Consider the following 17,586-nt stretch of genomic DNA (forward strand, 5'->3'; position numbering starts at 1 on the left):
ACCAAATCAACAAGATAAACAATATATATTGGAATCTGCTTATAGAACTACGTCGTCCATTGTCTGGAGACTTTATACATGGAAATTTTTACATAGATCTTTTTATACACCTTTGATGATGAATAAAATAAATAATAAAGATAATCTATGTAAGAGATGTAATGTAGAAATTAATGCTGACTGGGCTCATATGTTTTATGACTGTATAAAATTGAAAGAATACTGGAAGTCAATTAATGAATTTTTGCAGGCTCTTTTACAGATAATTTCATTATTTCTAAATCTCTTATATTATTCAACACACCTGTACCTCAAAGTGTTAAAAGGTTAAGCTTCCCTTGTTATGGTCTATTCTAGCAGTGGCTAGGAAAATAATAACTAGAAATTGGATTTCAGATACACCTCCTTCGTTCAATGAATTTAAAAATGTTATGAATATAGTGTGCCATATGGAAATAAACACAATTAGGACTAGAACAAACAGAAAAACATCTTATTTTATTGTATGGGATAATTTACAAAATTTGTTAAAAAAATTTTAATTTCAATAGCATGATATTTTAGTTTAATTAATTGATCTGATTGTAGTGGATGTCTTTGTAAATACTTTAGTTGTTTTGTTGAATATTATAATAATACCTATTTTTAATTACTTGTATAAAATTGTTATGATATTTCTCTTATATGTTAAAACAATAAACTTGTTTTGAAAAAAAAAAAAAAAAAGAAATTCTGCATTAGAAACTTGCTGGTTGCCCAGGCTGAATGCACAATATTAATGTTTCTGAATCACTCTGACATATTATTTACTGAGACTTATTACACCATCTCCTTGATATCATGCAGCAATATGTGGGACTCATTAGCATAATATTGATAATTTCCATATCATTGGATGGTCATTAGGATATTCAGACTGTGCAATTGTACATGCGTGCGTGATGGTGCTACTTGTGTTTCTGAATTAGCCCCGTCCTGCATGCCTCCACAGGCCATGCAATTTACCTAACCCAGTGAACTATTTGTTTCCAAATCATAGCCTATAGCTCTTGCCCTTTCTTTAATGTTTACAGTTTTCAGCTGTGTCTCTCAAGCTTTTGTTTACTTAACTGATTGGGAGCTATTATTTTGTCAGGTTTGACAATAAGCCATTAGCATAATTAATTTCTGCTCTAAAAGAAAAAAAATGAGTGATTATTTCCTTGTCTATTTTTGATAGTCCAGACTTTTAATATAGCATCTGTCAGTAGTTGCTAGTGGCTTCAAAGTGAAGGTCGTCAGGGTGGTGGTGCTGCTGCTGGAAGCAAGTGGTTGGGTGGGGTTCTATTGCACCAGGTCAATGACTATTACATGTGACCAAAATAGATGAGGTTATTCACTTTCATCAAGAACCCACCTTGATATATATTATGTACATACCTTGGAGATGATTAATGGGCCAAAATCATTAGTTTGTATCTAGTACTGAAAAGAAAGTGGCATATCTCTTTCACAAGACAGACCCTTGGGATTTAGAAAGGCTTCAGGATATTAAAAGAACAGTTTTCCAGCAAGAAAGACATGTAGGGGTGGTGGCATAGGTCCTCAGGTCAGTAGGTCATTACCAGGCTAATGATCACAAGGATCCTTACAAGCCTAGCCATGCATCCCACAGGTAATAGGCCCTTTTTACCACTGGTTGTAACCATTTCTGATTTGGAGACAGCCTTACCACATTACTGTATCATGAAGAGATGCAACACCACAGTGGGCTGTATAGATGGCCTACTGTAAATGCTGATGAGGCATTTTGGGGGCATGGCCTATGCTAAATAGCCACATAGTGTCCTTTAGAAATACATGCAGTGAGGCATTTAAGCAGAGGGGAGGCTTAGAGAAAGCCGTTTAAGGTAGCGCAGCAAGTCATGGTAATGAACATAACTGAAAGTTTGCCTTTACCCATTACTTTCAATGCATGAGATAATATTAGAGGTAAGTGCTCAAGTGTTAAGCAGATAAGTAGTGGTAGAAGTGGGAGCAAGTATGTATGTCTATGGATGCATGTGTGAGCATATGCAGAGGTAGGACTGGTCTCAGGTGACTGTGTGTGTGTGTGTGTGTGTGTGTGTGTGTGTGTGTGTGTGTGTGTGTGAGACTGTGTGTCAACCTGGGTGGTCACAGTAGATGAATTAGTTAGGGGTAGTGTGTGTGTATTTGTGTGTTTGTGTGTCTATGCTAGTGAATGGGTGAATGTGTCTTTGATTGCAACTGAGTGAGGGAAGGCTGAATGTCAGCAGGAATTTGTGAATATATGAGTGCAGTGGGGTGTTATAGCTCTAAACTCCCCAAGACTAATGAGCAAATGCTGCAATATTTAGGGTAAAAAACACTAAACACCAGGGATATTAATAGAACAACAGTTTTGTAGGAAGAATGATATACAGGGTGGAGACATACGTTCATAGATTCATAGGTTATTACTAGGCTAATGACTACCAGAGCCCTTACAAATCTGGCTGCACAACCCCAAACCTGTTTGGATCCAATGTATCATGGAGATCTATACAATGGGGCATGTTAGTAGGAGGTAACTGTGGGATTTGTGGGGGGGTGTTAGGATAATACTTTTCTTATTGACGATCTCTGTCCATAAGGGACATGAGGGCCAAACCCATGTTAAATTTTCAATTTCCCATTAAATTGTCAAGGTTTTATTTGAATAGGGACAAGAATAATCTCTATTTTACATGGATGGGGACCCTATTCTATAGTGCAGAGATCCTGTGGGACACATATCTGTCTCTACAGCATGTACTGTTTATGTCACAAGCAAAATTCAGATCACTGGATCTAATGTTTCTGGTGCTGTCTGTTTTGCACATGTGCAACAAATCCATCAGGGCTCACTCTGAGGAAGCCCTAGTAAGCCAGGCAAAGATCCCTTCTCAGCAGTCTGTAGGAGGCAAATATCTGTAGGAGGTGAATACAGATACAGAGCCTTTAGGCCATCAGTGTAAGATACGGTATTCAAGCTCTGAATTTTCCTAGTGTGAAAGCTTTGTGGGCAATCAAATTGTTGCAAATGTCTAGTTAGGTACATGCCATAGGAGGACATTATACTCAACAATGGGCCTGATAAAGGCCGACTAGAATGGTACTATTGACTTCCTTGGATCTGGATACCATACCCTTACCCAAAGGTTAGGAGACATAGAATGATTTTCTTACTATCTTAGCTATGCATTGGTCAAAGGTCAGATTACTTCTATATGTGTTTCCAGATCCTTTACTACTGGATCAACTCTTAGGGGTGATTTATCAATGTTGTAATTAATTTGGGTTGACAGTTTACCAAAGGGCATTACAATACACTTTTTGACATTGAGTTTTAGGCCATAGCTTTGGCACCAATCATTTGTCTGTGTTAAACTCTCTTGCAAGATGTTGGTGTCTTGGAGAAAATCTATAATAGCTCTGATTTTTACAGTCGTCTGCAAACTTGGTGAGCCAGAGGCTTTGAATGTTAGTCTTGACTTCTGAGAAGTAGATGCTAAAAAGAGGTGGGCCTAGCATGTAGCATAATCCACTGGTGACCAGTCTTTTGTTGGAGGTGGTCTCACTGATCCCGACTTCTTGGGACCTGTCTGTGTGCCAGCTGGCAATCCAGTGAGTTATGTAGGGGTTTGTGCATAGCTCAGAGAGCTTATTAACAGTGCTCGAGTGGGGTATTGTATTAAATGCATTGGTCAGGTCAAAATGCACAGTTTGCACTGTTTTATCCTCTTCCATTGCCTTGATGACTCTCTCAAAGAAGTTTACCAGGCTAAGAAGGAACCACCTTCCCTTAACAAAGCCCAGTTGGTATGGCACCAGTGTCTGTATATTGCCAACGTCCTTGTTTATTATTTCCATGATGATTTATTCCATGGCTTTGAATATTAGACTTGTTAGACTGATGGGTCTGTAGAACGCTGGATCAGTTGAGTGTCTGCAGTTGTGGACGGGACTGAATGTTGCGGTCATCCATTCACTTGAAATGTAGCTTATTTTTAAGCTGTAGTTGAAGAGTGCCTCAAGTGGTCCTGACAGGTAGTGTTATAGACTATTTAGGAGGCAACTGGAGATGTTGTTGGGACCCATAAAGTCAGTGTTCTTGGCTTTACTGAGTGTTGTCAGCACCTGATACCTGCTAATAGTTGGGGGAAGTATGTTGGAGGGAATTCCACTTGGATGAGCTGATAGGAAGAGTAGAGGGTTAAGTTTAAGCTGTATTTAACAGCCAGTACATTTGCTATGTCACCCTGATCAACGAAGTTGGCACACTTCACCACCAATTTAGCACACTGCTCTGTGTTACCTTTAAGGATCCAGACATAGTTGAAGAATGCCTTGTGATTGTCCTTTGCCTGTGAGGCTATCCTGACCTTGTAGTTGGCCTTGCTGGAATTAGATTTCTTTGTTTCTTATTTATTTTACCAGAGAGCACTTGTCTTTAAGGGAGTTGTTCTTCCACATTTTGGTCATGAGTTTTTTTTTTCTTTTCTTTTATTATACACCCTGTTTTGGTGAGGATTCTACCAGTGGGGTTTCTTTTTAGTGTTTGCTTTGGGTTTACGTCTGGTAGGTATGGCAGCTTCTGTGCAGCAGTTCCCATGTTTGTACAGGGACTCTGTCAATAATTCTGATTGCGATCATAGAATTAGGGGGAGCCTTGAATTTTGACAAACTGTCACTTAATAGGATGAAGTTGGTCTTAGAATAGTTCCTAACTCTTGCTGGTTTAGCTGGGTCTTCTAGGTTGTTTTACTTCAAATGATACAGCTTTTGATTGAATCTCACTAGAGAGGTTTTGACATGGGGTGGGGGGGTGCAGTGCTCTCCCATGCTGGTGAGTACCAGATCCAATACATTTGATCCTCTCATTAGAGCATGCACTATGTTTTCCAGGGTGTTTCTGTTAATAAAGTTCAGGAACGGAGTGAACGTGACATAATGGTTAAAGTCTTTACCTCACAGATACAAGCTGCAGGGTTTGATTCTGACTTCTGGTTATCGGATAGGCTTCTGATTGTCTGCAGGCTGATAGCCTAGTATTTACCTTTGAACCTACGAAGCATTGTAAATGTGAGCTTGAGGCAGTGTACGTTTCCCAGTCTGTAGAGCAGTAGTTAAAGTCAGTGATGAGTAGGATGTTTGGTTGGATGGTGAGCATGTCTAGTAGGTTTAGTTAAGAGAAGTGAGATTCTCAGTCATATATGGTGACCTCTAGCTAGCCATGATATTGTGATGGACCTTGTCTATGGTGACTTGCAAGTGGATGAGCTCCATGGTATGCTTGTTGCTAACATAGACCAAGACAATTCCACCTTTGGCAACAGTCTTTTCTGTCATTGGTCTACATGTGTGGAAGTGACTATAGCCTTGCACTGCTGGGGTACTTTCTATAGCTTTAAACCAAATACTGGTCACAGCACACAAGTCTACATTTTCCAGGGTAAGGAGGGCTTTAAGGTGTGGAGTTTTTTTTTTTTTCCGGCATTGCTTAAAAAAGCTCAAAGGGGTAAGTAAAGTTTTAGCTAATATCTGAAAGCCTAGGGGTTCAAGTGCAGCCTATCCTTCACAAAGCAATGTGGTCTGTTGACCATATCCTTCATTGCTTACAGATATTGAACCTCCTTAAAGTGACACCAGACACTAAGATAATTATTAAAATTAATCAGGTTATGTTCATACTTTGGAATCATCCTCGGTGAAGGTAGAAGGCTGCTCAATGCAAGATTTGAACCTGTCTGTGACACATACTCTGAGAAATCCATTATGTCTCTTTTCATATAGCCCAATGAGATATGGAATGCCATAGTTTCATAGTTTGGTACTAGGCTATCTGCCCTGGGGCATTTATAAGCCTAGCCATAGTGATGTGGCTTTTGCCACCCCATGTAATGGTACAAAAGTGTACAGAATAGATTTAGAATACTGTGCCTCTGTCTAGTAGTAACACAGTGAAGACCCCCTTACATAATATAATTAGTTTACTGTGCCTCTGTCTAGTAGTGATAACAGAGATGACCCCTGTGGTAAACCTACGATCTCCCATCCACTCATCAAGATTTCTCTTGAAGAGAGTCAGTGAGGGGCTCTGCCTAACATGAACTGGGATTCTGTTCCAGAGTATAGGAAGCCTCTGAGTTATGAATCTGTCCCTCCAGCATGTCCTATTCATATTTGTGCTGAGGTTTAAATCTTTAGCTCTCGTGGTTCTGATGGATTTGGATTTTTTGAGGTGGAGCATGTCCATCAATTCCTGATTGGACATGGCCTTGTACGTCAGGCACAGATCACCTCTGAGCAGGCGGTATGCTACTGAATAGAGCTGGAGTTTCTTTAGTCGGGCAGCATATGACATATGCTGGAGACCCTTGATCCTCTTGGTGAGGTACTTTTGGGGTCTCTCTAGCTGTTGCAAGTGCCAGGTGAGGTACATACCAAATGGGGCATTGTACTCAATCATGGGCCTGATAAGGGAGGAGTATAGGGGTACAATGACCTCCTTTGATCTGGATGTGAATCCCTTCATGATAAGGTGGGCAAGGTAGAAAGTCTTTCTAACCACTTTGGCAATGTGGGTGTCAAATGAGAGGTCACTATCGACTTGGGTCCCCAGGTCTCTGATTACTTTTTCTGTACTCAGTGGGTTACTGTCTATGTGATAATTTGTGGGTACTTTGTTTTTCCCAAAGGGGATGACTATACATTTTTTGGCATTTAGTTTAAGGCCATGACTCCGGCACCAGTTGTCCATTTCAGTGAGGCCTTTCTGTAGGATGTATGTGTCAGCTGGTGTATCGACTATGGCGCCTAGTTTGCAGTCATCTGCAAACTTTGTCAGCCACAACCCTCCCATGTTTGCTTTCACATCTGAGAAATAAATGCTGAACAAGAGGGGTCCCAGGACAGAGCCCTGTGGGACACCACTTGTGACTGGCTTTGAGTCTGACATGGCTCCAGTGATTTTGGCTTTATGGGTTCTATCCTTTAACCAGTTTGCCACCCATCTTGTGACATATGGATTTACATTTAAGCTGTTGAGCTTGTCTATGATGCCAGAGTGGGGTATTGTGTCGAAAGCTTTAGCCAAGTCCAGGTAGGCTATATGGACTGCTTTGCCCTCGTCAATGGCTCTAGTGACTGTTTCGAAAAAGTCAACCAGGTTCAAAAGGCAGGATCTGCCCTTTACAAAGCCGAACTGGGTGGGATCAAATGTCTGTAAGTCCCCAATGTCTCTGTTTATGAGTTCCATAATGATTCTTTCCATAGCTTTGCAGAACAGTCTGGTTAAGCTTATGGGGCGGTAGTTACCATGGTCTGTAGAGGTGCCTCCTTTGTGGAGTGGGACTACTGTTGCTGTACGCCAGTGTTCAGGTACATATCCTGCAGTAAGGCTAAGGTTAAATAGCATTTTTATGTGTGGGTTTAGCTCCTCTTGGAGTTCACCTAGCACGCAACCCGGGATACTGTCAGGTCCCATTGATGCTGTGTTTTTAGCTTTGCTGAGGGCAGTTCTCACCTGGACATCTGAGATGACAGGGAGGTTACATTCAGCTGGGATAAGTATTTCTACTTTTGGGGGTGAGGGAGGAGAAAAATTTGCACTGAACCTGTCTGCCAGAATGTTGGCAATATCTGTGGGTTCAGTGTATTTTTTGTCATTGTGAACTAACTCTGAACATATCTGAGGGTTTCCGCCCAGGTTTCTAACATAGCTGAAGAAGGCCTTGTGGTTATCTTTAGTGTCCATAGCGATTTTTCTCTCAAAGTTGGCCTTTTATGAGAGAACGTAGCTTTCTACTAGTGCTGATCGGAGATGCCTTCTCTTTATGGGATTTTGCTCTGTCGTGCAGTAGCTTCCTTCTTCTGTTATACACTTTGTTTATGGCTGTGGTCCACCAGACAGGACGCCTGCCCTTGGTGGAGAGGGTCTTGGTTTTATTTGGGATTGCATGATCCATGCATTCTTGGAGATGTCCATAGAAAGCATTTGTGAAGGATTCTGCATTGTGGGATGTGGTTTCCACTGGCCCAGTGGGCTTAAAGGATACCATCTCAGTTTTAAGAAGTATAAAGTCAGCTTTTGAGAAGTTTTTCACTGTAGTCTTTTGTGTTGGGGGTGGAGGTGGGATATGTATATCCAGGGTGATTAGTTTGTGGTCAGATCTCACTAGTGAGGGGTATACTTCCGGTGTGGAGCAGTTTGTCCCCATGTTTGTGATGATCAGATCTAGTATATTATCTCCCCTTGTGGGAGAGGTGACTAGCTGTTCCATTGCATTTGAATTTATGAATTCCAGGAACCTTTGGGCTAGGGTGTTTGGGCTAGAATAATGCACCCAGTCTATGTTAGGGTAGTTGAAGTCTCCCAATATGATGGTGTTTGGTGAGACATTCATATCCTCCAATGTCTTTAGGAAGGCTGAGTGGGGTTCCTGAGATTGGGAGGGTGGTCTGTAACATGCTACCAGTTGTATAGCAGTTTTGCCTACGGTTAGTAGCACCTGGATGGTCTCTGATGCTTCATGTGTTGCCACTAACCTGGAGGTGTGGGTGTCCATGATGAATATGGACACTCCCACTCCCTTTTTGGTTTGGCCCGAGTTTTGGGGCCAAAAAGCATGATACGCGGTATAGCCTGGTAGTGCTGGGGTGCTCTCAGGAGCCTTGAACCAGGTTTCAGTTACTGCACAGACATCGATGTTCTCCATACTGGGGAGTGCTTTGAGAGCCTGCATCTTTAGATTTAGACTTCTGGCGTTGAGCAGCATTACCCTTAATTTTTTTCCATTTTTGTTTTCTAAGGAGGTGGGTGTGTCTTTTGAGCCTTGCCTAAAAAAGGCACTATGGGGAGGCAAGAGCCTTAGCCAATATCCAGAAGCCCAGTGGTGACAGATGCAAGCCGTCCCTTGCGAAGCAGCGTGGCTTGTCCAGCATATCATCCCAAGCAGACAGACATTGGATCCCCCTAGAATGACACCAGTATTTGAGGCAATTATTAAAGCTGATCATCTTGTCTTTGTATTGTGGCATCATTCTTGGTGAGGGCAAGATGCTGCTCATGGTCAGGGTCATACCAGCCTGGGCTACATAATCAGAGAGCTCCTCTATGTCTCTTTTCATGTAGTCCAGGGAGGTACGTCTCAGGTCATTCACGCCGGCATGGACAATGACGGAGTCATATTTGTACTTGCTTTGGAGGGACCTGAGTGCGTGTGTTATGTGGCAGATATTAGCTCCCGATAAGCAGCTCACTGTTACCCTCTCCTTGTTCAGCCTGGTAAGTGGAACATCACTGTGTCTGACTATAGAGTCACCTATTACTAGTGTATCAGGCATGGTGTTTGGCCTTAAGGGCTGTGATTGTTTGACACACTGATTTATTGAAGTATGTGTTGCTTGTGTTATGTTTTGAGGTGGTGGATTTTTGGGTGTCTGCTTTGGGAGCCTCTGTTGTTTTGGTAAGTTTTTTGTTAGAGCCTCCAAGTATGTCTTTGTGCTATTATGTGGTTGGTTTGCAGTTGTGGTAGGTTTATTTGGGACTGGGTTTGGTGCATGTGTGGTTACCTTCTCCTCCTGTCTGGTCTTGCCAGTCCTGAGTTGAGAGAGTTCAGCCTCCAGTTTGGCTATATAGTTGCATCTCTCACATGTATTTGTGTTTGTTGGGAGGAGGAGAGGGTTGTCTGTGTGCATGAGACAATTGTAGCATTGTCTCAAGATTCCCAGATTAACCAGCTGAACCGGAGAGGATGCTAGTAATCTACCACTCGACATGCTAGAGTATTATAAGGGAGTGCTGTGCCTTTAAGGGAAGTGGGTGCTCACAGGGAAGGTAGGTGGATGTAGTGCTTACTTAGAAGATAGGTTTTGAGAACAAGTGCTAGGCTTATAATAAAGCGATTAGACTGATTATTATAAGAGTAGAGCTTTCTTAAGGGAAAATTTGAAGAGCAGACTTGGTGGAGCCAGAAAAAGTTTAACCGCAACAAACACGCAAAGCCGTGCAAATGCGGATTTTAAACAGGGAACTTCAAAAGAGCTAGAAATGGTCCAAAACAACCAATTACTACAAGCTCTTGTGCTGAGGTCACTCCTTCAGGGACAGATAGGCTGTTCAAGGCTCCCCACTGGTGAGCAAAGAAACTTCCTTCTATCCAAGTAAGGCAATGGACAACACAGGAACTACACCACAGCCCAGAATACAGCAAAGCCTGTATACTGGTCGAAACTAGTCGAGAAAAGGTGGGAAAGCAATCCTAACTTTGTAGGGAAATTTTACTGTATGGCCATTTGCTACAGGGCACTGTTAACTGCCATTGTGCAGTTGGCAGCTCTGCTCACTTGCTTAACTTATAGCAGAGAAAAAAAGTATAAAAACTGACTTCTATGCCCTCCAGCTGATAAACAGTCATATATTGAGCTCTCAGGAGTGCTTTCCAACTCAGAGAGACTAGGTAAACACCTCATGCCCCAAGATGAATGATCCTGGAATTTCTTAATGTAAAAGTACAACAAAAGTAGCTCTCAAGTGCAGACTAAACAACAAATAACCAAACAGTTAAGTTTCTGGCAAATTTGCCCTTCTGTAAGGTGATTTTGGAAGCAAACAGAACCAGAAAAGCCATCAAACAAGAAATTATGATTTTTGCCTCAAAATTAAATAAATGCTTTAAAGATGCTCAAAAACAGCGATGCTCACTGTACAAAGCTAGTGCAAGTGCAGTCAATCAAAACGATATTCCTCTCTTAACCTGGATGGCTCTGAGTGCAGTCGAAACACTTGAAAATGTTGCTGAGCTCAGTAGGAGTGAGCATAATTCTAAACTGCCCAGATATTGTAGGATACCCTAAATGTTTTCTCAAACCTTTGCTCTCTCCTTACTAAAACTGGGAATTATTTTGAAAAGTTCTAAATTAATAGTACCATCATTTAGGAAGTGTCCCTGATTTGGGGGCATTTTCCATTAATTAATTTTTTATTTTGTCCATAACTGTGGAAGTAAAGCACTGGGAGTATGAGCCAGGAGGATAATAAACAAAATGACTCAGTAAATTACCCTACCTCCTACTTTCAAACCTTCAATCCCTTACACAACAAACAACTCTTCACAACATTAGTCTGCTGCACTAATACTTGACAACAGGGATGACTATTAAATATTACCATCAGTCACTTAAAATGCAAAAATGAAATAAAAGAACAACAGTGGAAAATAGCTTCAAGTGCCACACACTTGCTGCTTGAAACATCTTATTAAAAATATCTTAGTCTTCTCCGCTATAGAGACAACCTTACTTTTTAAGAATTTTCTAAATAGGAAGATGTAATGAAACCTTATTTAGTGTAATGATCTATGAGTTATGATGGACAGGGTTTGTATAAGGCAAAATCCTGGAGTTCTGTAAAATGAGGAACAGTTGACATGGATTGGGGTATGTGTGTGGAGTAGCTGCCATACCATTCAACAGCCATGCTCAAGACATCTGGACAAAGGGAGGACAATCACTAGATGACAACTGGTCATTTTTGAAAATATTATGCCAAGTCACAAAAAAAGTTAAAAGAGCAAAATGTCTACCTTCCCAATATAATTTCTGGACCATGAGATGAAAAAAACTCTAATGTCTGGCATTATTCACTGACTGTAACCTTCTATGATTTAGTACGAGAAGATTAAAAAAAAGATGATACATTCGAAACATTCTGTCAACTGAGTTGTCTGATTAGACTAAAATGAGAGGTTGGTTAAAATAACCTAATGTGTTTGCAGACAGCAACAGGGTTGCAATCTTAACTGTGTTGCCCATTGGATGGGATGTCAAACTGAGGCCCAGTCTGCTTGAGTTGGTGGTAGCACAGGTAGATGTAAAAGATCCCACAGCTCCCACTGAAAAGAGTAGGGGATGTTCACTGATTGTTGTGTCTTTCGGCTTTTCCCGGTTAGGGGTCGCCACAGCGGAACTCCGATCCGCAAATGATTGGCAGTAGATTTTTACGTGCCGAATTGCCAGCCCTGACGCACAACCTTCAACGAAAGTGCGCCCATTCATGCATGTCTCCACACAGAAGACTCTTTAGCTGAGAATCAAACAGGACAACGTCTTACTGTGAGGCGACAACGCTACTGCAGCACCACCACCGCAGTAATACCAAATTTCTCCAAGTAATATAAATGCCACTTTTTTAATCCCTGAAAAGATCCCACTAACCCTGTCAACACATGATTAATATCTGTACATCTACTGTCATGGTGAGATGGCTTACACCACTGTACGTTATACATCAAAAGAAGAGAGAAACAATTCCATTTGAAACATCTGGTATTTGTTATTTTCACTTTCAGGCTCTGCACCAAAGTAATATGCTATCTTTTTGGTTCCAAGAGTACCCTGTTTTTATTAGCCTTCATAGGTCAATCAACTCTCCCTACTTGAACTAGGATAGTGGCATTTCATTGCTTTATGGATTTTTATTTTTGCTGTGTTTGTTCATGATATTCCTTTTGAATATCTTGAAACCTGATACCACTGACAGAAAGAAGTGAATGAAGGTGGTTCAGTGTAGATAATTATCCCTAGCCTTAAACATAATTAAATGTAAGCAATGTTTTGTTGCCAAGTAAGTATAATTATATCATATTGAAAACAAGACAAAGAATATAAAAGCGAGAGTACCAGAGGAAGAAAAAATGTTGACACTGTCCAAATATTGTAAATACATGCAATAATTATAATTACTGTCATTCAATTTGATAGAAGTAAAATCCAGCAGGGAAAGGTAGGATATTATAATCTTATGTTCTTTAAATAGGTACATCTTCCCCCATCATGTCACCCACTTTGGACAGCTCACAATAAAACTTAACAGCAACCAATACCATGCTGCAGAAATAATATTAACAGATGGAACATCAAGATAAAAGGATAATATATTTATGTTTTATGTTTCATACATAACAGTCCTTGAAAGAATTGTTGCATAATAAACAAAGCTGCTTATTTTGCAGAATATTTTCAACCTTACAATAAACTTTAGTGCAATGATTAGCTGATATGAAAAATGATGAATAGAATTATTCAAGCAAAAATCCTTTACATCGCGATAGGTATTTGTGTGTTATGTGTGGTGTGTGTGTGTGTGTGTGTGTGTGTGCGTGTTTGTGCATGTCTACCTATCTATATTTGTGTACACACACACACACACACACACACACACACATATATATATATATATATATATATATATATATATATATATATACATATATACACGCACAGACACACACGCATAAAACAGCTAATTTTTGCCTTTGCAAACCTGGCTTCTTTTTCAGAAACTGGCACTTTCAATATTCTCTGCTGTTTCCATGTATTACATAAAGAAAAACAAGAAAAATAGGGAAAATTAGTGAATTAAATAACGAACTAAAAGAAACACAACAAACCTCTTGAGGTCTGATTAATGTATATAACAGCATGCGTTGTGTGCATATACATATAGGAAATTTTTCAACTGGCTTCAGCTTGCACTCTCTGTAAAATACTATGAAGTGACATACTGCATTTTACTATTTTTTTCTTTGAGGATGTTGTTCAAAATCTGAATTTTATGCACTTTCTTATAATGTAGAACTGAATTTCCATTACATAGACTTAGGTACCATAACCATCAAGCAACTGGAGGATTTTTCTTTCTAGTGCCTGTCTGAATATTTTTATATAAAACAATCTGAACCTTTGTTGTACAAATATCATTAGTTCAACCAGTAGTATAATTTTTTTCATATATTTATTAAACAAAATGCCTCAAATGGAAGTAAGGTTTATAGCTGTGTGTGTGTGTGTGTGTGTGTGTGTGTGTGTGTGTGTGTGTGTGTGTGTGTGTGTGTGTGTGCACGCGTGCATGTGTGCGTGCGTATGTGCGTGTTTGTGTATCTGGGCAGAGACAAGAGGTGGAAAGACTGCAACAATCTTTTTCTGTGAACACGAGTATATGCATCCGTGCTTATATCTACAAGCAAAACAAGACTTTTGAGAGAGAGAGAGAGAGAGAGATATTGTTACATTTTTAAGTTAAAACACTTAATTTTAGAATGTTAGCTATAAAATGTGTCAGGTGCACTTAGGGTGTGTTTGCCAGAAATCATATGTCATTATAACAACCTATGGCTCTGACCCTTTAATTCTGTGTATAAAATTCATGTGTTATCTTACAAATGCTTTTCTTGATTCAGAAAGATTTGCTACAGAAACCTTTCATTTATTTCTTATCTTGTTGCCCTGAAAGCTGAGCTTTCTGTGGTGAGCAATACTGGGTCTTAAGACTGCTCAGTAAGAGATAGCAAGATACTGCACGTTTCACCAGATGAGTCATTTGCTCTGTGCTGTGATGTAAATGGCTTTATTTTCTCTTCAGTGCTTCAGAACTTGACAGCTTAACAGCTTTTTGTAGTCCTTATTGTATAACTGCCTGAATGCCATGGAAAACTGTGCCGCCATCATTTCATGCATCCACTATTACTTGAATGAAAAAAATATTTTTCTTTAATTCCTTGTTTCTTTTTCTTCTTCTGATATTAATAATTATTATTATTTTTTGCTTCCACTTAGATTTAAGTGTCTGCTTATACATTAGATGCATTGTAAACATATGACAACAGTACTTGGTTGCAGGTTTGTTATTCAGTAGGACTGCATGAGTTGAGTTTTAATACACTGCTTTTGCCATTCAAGTTAATGAATCGTGCCATACAATGAATATCAGACCTAAGAATATACGCTTAGAACGACTTACAACTCATAAGCCTGCTGATCCAAAATGGGACAAGAGTCTAATTTTTCCAAAAGAGCCTTGGCCACCAAAATCAGCATCCTACACAGTAAGTACCATGCTTTATTATACAGGCTGTTAAAATAACTGTTGTGTTTCAGTTACAATGAGTTTAAATTGCAATATTGTTTGTACTCAGAAAAAAAAAGAAAAGAAAGAAGAGTTATGGATGCCAAAGAATGGAATGAATGTCTGCCCAATGAAGAAAATATATTTTCTTTATTACACTTCTAGTTATCAGTATAGTAGGTAAATTACTAAGCTGTGACCACATAGTATTCAAATATCTTTTTTCACGGTGGCACTGTGGTACAATAATTGAATTACACCATCTTAAGGATAGAGGGCAGAAGAATGGAGACCACATTGTCACATTTGAGAGGAATGGCATAAATAATTTGAAGTCAGACAGCTTTAGACCTCTTAGAAACAGTATAGCTAGGGTTATTTTTGAAGTATGCCACTGACATAATAGCCAGATATGCACTTATCTTGCTGGTACTAAAATCTGGCAGAAAGATTTGTCCCAAATAAATATCTGGTGCCATAATCATGGCCTGAATCTAGATGCTCAAAAATTCATTACTGTATCATTTGCGATGACATCTACCCTAGGGAACTAACAAACACTTCTAAGAGTGGACTCACTTGTTCAGAATTTGGAAACTTATGTGGACAGTGACCTAACTTTTGACCAGCTTGTGTACATTGTTATAAGAAAGTCCTTCTATATTGCACAGAAATAGTCACATTTACTCATCCATCATTCAGCCAGTCATTGAGTATAGTGCCCCTTTGGCATGCATGTGTGCAGATGCATGCAACAACTGGAAGGCCCACAGAGATACCAAGACGAGATAACAGCAGGAGTGAGTCTCCACAGGTAATCACCATACGTGGCCTGAAAAACAGATTATTAGGTAAAATGAGGACTGGCTACAGTTAACAAAGGTGAGTAAGACTATGAGCTGTTAATGTGCTTCTTTCTGTAGTTCAGGTTTTAGTGCTCAGCCTCAAGGGTGCCGGAATCATAGGCCAAGAGGGAGGAGCATCCCCCACACACACTTTTACAGCTGCAAGACTATATTGTCTAGCCTGGTCCAGTACTAAGTTATATAGACAAATACCAGGCAATTACCTAGGATCTCCATGGCAGCTTCAACAATTAAAAAAACTCTGTGGTGATGGCAGCGTCTTCTTTAAGGAGAAACCATGTGTCCATGCATTGCCAGTCTGAATGCTGCTGTGTTATGTATGTGTGCAAAATGCCCCAGTTAGGTATACCCGATGGTTAGTGTTTCTCAGGCTCAAACACTGTACCTTTGGTGCAAGGAACGAGAGCCTGAATTATCTTCCCATGCCACCACTTGTGATTCAAGGAGTTGAGGCTATAGCTCTAGACTGTCCAGATTTTCACATAATATTTGGTTCATACTTTTGGTCTGTTCCCCTTAATATGTGTGGTTTTCTGGCAAATCAGTGAGAACTGAATTCACTAAATAATGATAGCCCTTTAAGTTTCAATCTTGCTATCTTTCAGGAAACACATGGTAACACAAAACACTTTATTTTAGCAATACTAAAATGTGTCCCCTGGTTTTGGGCCTTTGTCCCTGCTAAATAAATTTTGGCTTTTTCCAGATTTCTTGTGCTGTGAAGTTGAGAGATTTAGTTGAGTGTCAAGTGGAATTTACAAGGAGCTGAGAGCTTCAGGGAAGAGAAGTTTAGTGCTGCTTATGCCAAGTTTATTTATACTGTTAGTACCACATCAGGTAGAATGCTAGCTTTTGATGCTGAAGGCTATGGGTTCTACTCTCATCATATGCAGATGGATCGCTGATACTGTACTGTGTTGTACTTTAAAGGGAGTGGATGCTACAGTCCTGTGAATGTCCTCCTTTGGAGGAGTTACCTAGTAGGTACGATGAACCAATCATCAGTTTTCCATCCTTTCCCTATTGCAATATTACTAGTTTATCATTTTTTTTTAGTGTAGCATAGGCAATTTATACTTCAAGGGCAACAGGCACTTTATTTGTAGATGAAACAATGAAATATAAAGTTGTTTGCTAGCAGCAACCTCTTCATTAGTCACAGATCCATTTAATGTGAAATTATTTAGATGACTTTTACTTCTGCTGAGATTTTACATATTTACTGATATTGGTGAATTGTAATGACAGAAGTTTGCGTGGCCTTTTATGGTTGACATTTTTTAAAATGGGTAGTTTTGTAATTACTGCTTCATATATTTTGTTTGATTGTTTACTAAAAGTTTGTTTAAAAACTGCAAATTTAAAACACATTCTAACAAGTGGTGCTGTATTATACAAGGAATGTGATTTAATACAATCAGAAAAGTGAATCAAAGAATGCATAAGTGTTATGTATGGCCTTAAAAATGTATAAGGAGCCTATGGTTTGAAAACTGCCCAGAGCTGAGCTTAGTCCTCCACTGGCCAGATGCAAAATGAATGTGGGTTTTCATGCCATTTCAGTGAATGTGAGTTTCAAGGGCAGAGAAGTTTACTGCTCATGCTAAGTCTGTTTTCATTGTGAGACTGTATTGTTTGTTTAGCAAATGGCTATCAGTGTTTGTGCTATTTTATTTCAATTTCTGTAATAATTGTTGAAGTAAATAAGAAAACAGTATGCACGCTGACAGGTTTGAATGGTGTTTATGTTAACTGAGGAGAAATAGCCAAGTAATGGTACACTGGAGTGGCTGG

General features: G+C 39.7%; 1 protein-coding gene across 1 annotated transcript in view; it reads left to right on the plus strand.

Moving 5' to 3' along the window:
- Nucleotides 1-17,586, plus strand: part of LOC122798087 — a 575,663-nt gene that overhangs the window by 312,090 nt on the left and 245,987 nt on the right. Inside the window, exon 4 of the mRNA XM_044066755.1 lies at nucleotides 14,761-14,906. Coding sequence (XP_043922690.1) covers nucleotides 14,761-14,906 — 146 coding nt within the window. The remainder of the gene's footprint in view (nucleotides 1-14,760; nucleotides 14,907-17,586) is intronic.

Source organism: Protopterus annectens, chromosome 3.part1 (genome assembly GCF_019279795.1).
Source record: "Protopterus annectens isolate FY-2018-M chromosome 3.part1, PAN1.0, whole genome shotgun sequence".
Classification (NCBI taxonomy): Eukaryota; Metazoa; Chordata; order Ceratodontiformes; family Protopteridae; genus Protopterus; species Protopterus annectens.